General features: G+C 47.8%; 1 protein-coding gene and 1 long non-coding RNA gene across 14 annotated transcripts in view; one reads left to right on the plus strand and one right to left on the minus strand.

The window, feature by feature from the left end:
* Positions 1-6,456, minus strand: part of ROBO2 (roundabout guidance receptor 2) — a 1,078,275-nt gene that overhangs the window by 439,026 nt on the left and 632,793 nt on the right. Inside the window, exon 1 of one of the 13 annotated variants that reach the window (XM_027692570.1) lies at positions 4,165-4,851. The exons of the other annotated variants lie outside the window; for them this stretch is intronic. Coding sequence (XP_027548371.1) covers positions 4,165-4,219 — 55 coding nt within the window. The 5' untranslated portion in view covers positions 4,220-4,851. Of the gene's footprint in view, positions 1-4,164; positions 4,852-6,456 lie in introns of those variants that run through there. 13 annotated transcript variants of the gene reach the window in all.
* The window catches only part of LOC113971978, a 5,009-nt gene continuing 3,773 nt past the window's right edge, over positions 5,221-6,456 (plus strand). Inside the window, exon 1 of the long non-coding RNA XR_003535723.1 lies at positions 5,221-5,409. This is a non-coding gene — a long non-coding RNA (uncharacterized LOC113971978). The remainder of the gene's footprint in view (positions 5,410-6,456) is intronic.

Raw genomic sequence — 6,456 nt, forward strand, 5'->3', positions numbered from 1 at the left:
ATTTCCACTAAATGGTTCAGGAGCGGACAGAGCACATCTTGAGTGTAGGGCTAGGAGCCCACATTGCTATGGAAAAGCAACTCCTGGAAATAGAGTTGACTGGACAGACCAGCCAAAGCCTCTATTTCCTCTCATCACATTTTTTGGCATATCTCCTTGATGCTTTTTATACTTCTTTAAAAATGTATTTAATCCTTTTGTCTGCTTTAAAGGTTACACATCTTTAGCCTGCATTGCTAAAACTTACTTTCCTTGAGCACCATCAATTTCATCATTGCAGAAAGTTCCTAATGGAAGGACTACTATAGTAAATGGAACTCACACAAAAGTTTTAAATCCCCCATGTTCAACATTTCTAAAAGATTTGTGGGGTATCAGACCTCTTGCAGAGTTCCAAATTAGCAAAGACACAAACCAAATTATTTGGATTTTCACAATAGTTTTCAAACAACATACCCATCTCTGAAAGTACAATGGCAGGGTTTCCTCATTGCCTGTCTTCAGCACATAAATATATGTTGTTGCAATAACAACTTACCAGACAGGAAGTAAAGAAAGCAAAATCTTAAGACTAATTCAGCAAAGTTATTCATTATGGGCATAAAGTCATCCCTACTCAGCAAAGTTTTAAAGCATATGATTTAACTTGGAACATATGTTTAAATTCTTATTAATTTCAGTGAGATTATGGATGAGACATGGAAACAAATACTCTGCAGAATTGGATCTTATGGAAGAACAATCTCAAGGAAATAAGGCTGCAAACTCTCCACTTCAGAATTTTACTCTCAATGCATTAAAATGCACACATTCCACAGAAGCAAAGGTTATCCATCAACAGCAAAACTCACATGAGAGATCAAGACCCTGTCAGCTCAAATACCCACTGGAAGAATATACTCTAGCTTTATATGTAAGCCCTGTTCTCCAGCAGGCAACAGGGACCAGCACAAGGCCACAGATGTGTAGTTCACTGGCATGAAGAAATAAATTTAAAAAAAAAGAGAAATAAATACAGAATGCTTCAGCCACCCTACCATTTCAAATGCATACTTTTCATTAAGAAAATAAGTGCTTTTGATATATATTAATATGGAGATAAAATGCTGGTTTTACAGAATTATTCTCATGTATCTTTAACACCATCGCCCATCCAAGAGTATCACACCTGCAGTTTTCAAGGGACGATGGCTAAAAGCCAGCTCTGACATAAAAAGTTATCATTTTCATTGAAAGCACTTCTGAGTCCTACCAAGGCAGAATTTGTCCCACTAAAACCTGTGTTCACAGAAGTTGTGAACTTTGTCAATACTTTTCCTTTTAAGTTTTATTAATGATTGGAAGAAAGATAACCAAAACACACAACAATGAAAGAAGAATCAATTGAACGATAGTAAAAGAAAAACCCATGGGGTCTTTTAACTCCATTCCATTTTGTGGTACAGAATCTGTCAGTGGGTGTTTTGCTGTTTGGGGGGTTTTGGGGTGTTTTGTTGTTTGGGCTTTTTTGATGTGTTTGATTTGTTGTTTGGGTTTTTTCTCCGAAGAACTGCAACCAAGATTGATAGCTCCAATAAAAGAAAATTAAAATTATTCCCTGAACAGACAGCAGGAACATGGGCAGGACTGCAGGAAAATCAAAAGCACAATAATAAACCAAATAAAATCTACATATGTGTATGCAAATATCAAATACTTTCTGCCACTTCCATCAAGCTTTGCAATTTTCAGGTGTCATAAAAGGATTGGCAGCAAAAACAACTGCAGAAGAAAAATGTTATCATTTTGACCTATATCATTTATGAATCAATAAACAAAACTAACTTCACAAGGAAAAGGATGGCCAACACGCCTCAAATGCTACAGTGTCTGTGTCTGGACCTGATGCCAAGGGATCAAATAAAATAACCCAACCAAACCCAACAACAAAAAATCTGTAAAAAGCAGAAAGGCACTAACTTTCAAACACAGAAAACAAACCAAGGAGCTCTTAAACAAGTGGCCTATTAAGTTTTAGCTTTTTTTTGTTCTTAAACTAAAGCATTACAAATCGTGCTAATGTTGATATAGATCTTTTCAAAGCAACTAGTGGTATATGTCACCCTAAGATGTGATCGTAATTACTATGCTTCTAAAGAGACAAAAGCACTGCTTGCCAAGCTTGCCTGCCAGTATTTCTTCAAAGCTACTTGTTAGTCATTTCGACAATAACAGCTTATCTCTACTTGGTCATGATGTGCTATCCACAAGGCTCTTTATTTATTTATTTCAGGGAGTTGTTAATGTAGGCAAACTTGACAGTCTCTTGCAATATCTTCCCACAAAAGGGGAGGATCACATCTCTTCCAGGCAGCTGCTTGGCATTTTTTTATCTAATGGTCCAGCTCTAAATTAGCTACGTGCTTCACCTGTGCCCCCCCATCCTATAAAGCTAAACCAGAACAAAGGTTCTACTTGTGTTCCCCATGACAAAACTCGAATAAATTATGTCCTGCTCCTGTTGTTCCAGCAAGCTGGTTAATTGCATTTGTTTCATATATCTCCAAACAGCCTGGTACATTAATTACATTCTGTAACACCAAGCTCCTCTGATTCACTCTGTCACTTCCACTGAGCACTTTAATTGTATTCCTTCTAGCTACATACAATTTTAAACACTTACTAATAATTACATTTCTACAGCCTGATGTTTGCAGTTTGTATACAAAGCTATCTCCAATATCGGTGGTCTTAAAGTTAAGGATCTTATGTTACAGTAAGAAAAATAGAGCAAACATAAAACTGTGACCACACTGATTGCCACAAATGTTCTATTAAACCCTTTCACAGTTAAAACTTCCTACGGTGTAGCATGTACACACATTACACAGAAATTTTCTTACTGAACATTAAACTGCAGAGCATATTACGGAACCAGTGTAAAACTGTTCTTGGATGTCTCCTTCTTCTCACCTATTCCGCCTCCTTTCTTGCTAGGGGGTGGTGGAGAAACACCCAAAGCAGCCTGTGACTGCAAACAATAAACCCAGAGCCCTCGCCTGGGGGCTGATACAGTAAATGCTGGGAGCAGCTTCCTGAGACAAAGTTTTCTCTGACGGACATGCAAAACCAGCCAGGGTCCCAGGCATTAAATTCACCTCAAGTCTAAAGGACTGCTTAGAGTTGCAAATACTCAATCCTAGGAGCACTGCCGAGCGTTTGGTGCCAGCACAGGCTCCTGGAGAACTGGATGCTCGCTCCTAGTCTTGTGCTTGAACTGCTGCAGCGCATCCACCGTCTGCGCGGCAGCACAGCGCCCACCCCTACTCTGAAAGGCAATTTACCCTTGCACTGAAGTTCTCGCCCTACTAAAGCGTACTTCCCCAAGATGATCATTTACAGCTCCCCAGCCGTTACTTAAACTCGAAAACCGCAAGAAACGTTGCAGAGCAGACCCAAAGGGGGAGGAGGGGGGCAGCAAGGAAACCCGCTCTTTCCCCAGAGGCTATTGAGCTTCATGGAAACACTCCCTCTGGAAAGCCCGGAACGAGGGGGAAGACGATGGGAAGAGCCTCCCGCCCCACCTGCCCGGCACGGCGGAGGTGGGCGGAGGTGGAGCGGGGTGGTCGGTGCCGCGCTGCCGCCGCCCCGCGCTCCCAGCCCGCCTCCCTCCCTCCCTCATTCCCTTCCTGCCGCTCGCCAGCGCCGAACCAGGCGTTGAGGGACTCTGGAAATCCGCCAGTTCGCCTCACCTGGAGCCGAGGCAGGGCTAACCTATTTATTTCATCAGCTGGCTCTCCCGGTGGAAAAGTTTAACAATAGAAGGCGGCAAAGTAATACCAGCTACAACAGCTCCCTGCCTTTCCTTTCGCCTTCCCGCTTCCCACCCCCCAATAAAAGATTTAACACGGTAGTTTTTACTCTCTCCTCGCCACCTCAAGCTGACATTCTTCCATTCATAAGCTGCTTTCCCATTAAGTTAGGAAACGGGAAGGACTGCTTATTGAAAACATGTATTGTCCCTCTTCCGACCCCTCCCTCCCCAAATAGCATTTTTATACGAGGGACAAACTTAAGGCTCTGTAACGTTAAAGTTCATAATGCCGTCCATGTGCTGTCCCAAATCAGATTCAGATGAAGGGGATTTCTGCACAGAAATGACAAGTCTAAAATAAGAGAACTTACCATAGACTTGAAAAAATGCAAATCCGAAGAGCAGGAGTGGCGTCAGCAGACCCATTTTGACATAGTAAAAGCAATTCCGATCGCTTGCGAGACTAATTCCACAGAGATCAAAAAAAAAAAAAAAGAAAAAAAAAGAAAAAAAGTAAAAAGAAAAAAAAAGTATCCAAAGCCAGTAAGAGGTAGGTCCGAAAGTTTTCAGTTTCCTAGCAGCTACTTAAAGTGGAAAGGGAAATCTTGAAATCAAAAGCTGCAGATGCAAAGGTCTTGAATGTGACACTTTTAGATCCATACAGATTAGAGCAGCGAGTGAGCTCCGGAGGCTTCTGCTTTGCACACACGCTCCTTCCTAAATTCCCACCAATCCAGCCCGAGCAGAGGAATTATTCAAGTGTGTCTAAGACTCTTTAGGATCCATGGCAATCCAAAAGCAAGCTCTTTCTTCGGAAGACAAGGAGAGACTCTGAGAAAGGACCTGATTCCTAGAAAGTGCTCCACAAACTTCCCGGCACTTTGCAGGAAAACCATTGGCTTGGTTCGGCTATCTTGCTTTCCTCTCGCCCTCCCCCTACCCTTTTCTCTCCCTTTCTCTCCCCAAATCAGTTCAAGCTGCAGAGTTTCTCACTTAACTTCCATAATAGGAACGCCCAGGCAATGTGCTACACGGGAGGGGAACGGCTTGCTTTCTCAGCATCCCCTCGAAATGGAGAAAAAAAAAAAAGCCGTGTCCCCTACACCTCCCTCCTCCCTCAAAGCGGAGCGGGAACTGTTGGAGGGCAGGACCCCGGCGCGGTGCCGCTGCTGCTGCCGAGCGGTGGCGGCGGGGGATGCCGGGCGTGAGAGGGATGCGGAGAGTGCGGGGCGCTCCCGCCGCCGCGGCTCTCCCGGGCGGCCCCGGCGTGTCCGCCGCTCCTCTCTCCGCTCCTCTCCTCTCTCCCCTCCTCTCCCGCCGCCTCCGCCTCCTGCCGCCGCGGACACACCGGCTGGCAGCGAGAGGGAGGAGAATGAGCGCGGCTCCCGAGGCTGCCTGGGGAAGGGAGGCTGCGGGGTGTGGACTAAACCACTGCGCTCCACACCCACGCGTCCCTCTCTCTCTCCTCCCGGGGTAGGGAGATGGGGACGGCGATGCCAGCCGGCAGCCCTAGGGCTGGGAGTCAGGCTCGCTGCCTCCCCTCCACAGTTGGGTGTAGGTAGGATTTACATGATTGCTCCTCACCGCTTCCCCTTTAATGGGCAGCTAATTTTTCGGTAAGTGATTTCATGGAACTGTTCTCTAATTATTCATTTTCCCCTCTCGCACGCATAACGCAGGAGCTCGAGAGTGAGACCCTCGAAAGCATATTCCCCAGGGATTTCTCTGCTGGCCCGCTCTGTGGAAAAGGTGGCAAATAAAATAAAACACAAAACAAAAGACCGCCCGTGTCTCACAGAGCCTGTGGGACCGGCGGGCTCCGCCGAAACCCAGGAGCCTCCAGCCTCCCGGGTCCCTTGGATGCAGCGGAGCTCCCGCCAGCGGGAAAGTTTCGTGTTCCCTGGAGGCGGCGGCGAGGGAGACGGGAGAAGGGGCCGCCTCATCCCCCAGCAACCAGGGAGAACAGCCCCTCTCCCCCACACGCTCAGAACAAACCCCGAACCACCAGAGCAGAAAGAGGGAGGGACACGAGGGAAGGAGCAACGCGGAGAAAGCGGAATTTAACGGCGCCCGGTGCCGGAGAGGGGCAGAGACACCCCGAGAGGGACACAGAGACACCCGGTGAGGGGGGGCAGAGGCACCCCATGATGGGGCACAAACACCCCGTGACGGGGACACAGACACCCTGTCAGGGGGGACAGAGGTGCCCCGTTAAGGGGGGACAGACACAGACACCCCGTGAAGGGACACAGCCGCTCCCCGAGGGGACACAGACACCCCATGAAGGGACACAGACACGCCATGAGGGGACGCAGCTGCCCGTTAGGGGACACCCACCCCCTATGAGGGGACACAGCCGTCCCCTGAGGGGACACACACACACAGAGCCCCGTGAGGGGACACAGCCGCCCCCTGAGGGGACATATAGCCCCTTGAGGGGACACACAGCCCCGTGAGGGGACACAGCTTTCCCTGAGGGGACACACAACGCCAATGAGAGGACACACGCCCCCGGGGTGTCACACACGCCCCGTGAGGGGACACACAGCCCCGCGGTGTCACACACGCCCCGTGAGGGGACACACGCCCCCGGGGTGTCACAGCAGCCCCGTGAGGGGACACACGCCCCCGGGGTGTCACAGCAGCCCCGTGAGGGGACACAC

This window comes from Neopelma chrysocephalum, unplaced genomic scaffold (assembly GCF_003984885.1).
Source record: "Neopelma chrysocephalum unplaced genomic scaffold, ASM398488v2 Primary Assembly neopelma1_87, whole genome shotgun sequence".
NCBI classification, from domain to species: domain Eukaryota; kingdom Metazoa; phylum Chordata; class Aves; order Passeriformes; family Pipridae; genus Neopelma; species Neopelma chrysocephalum.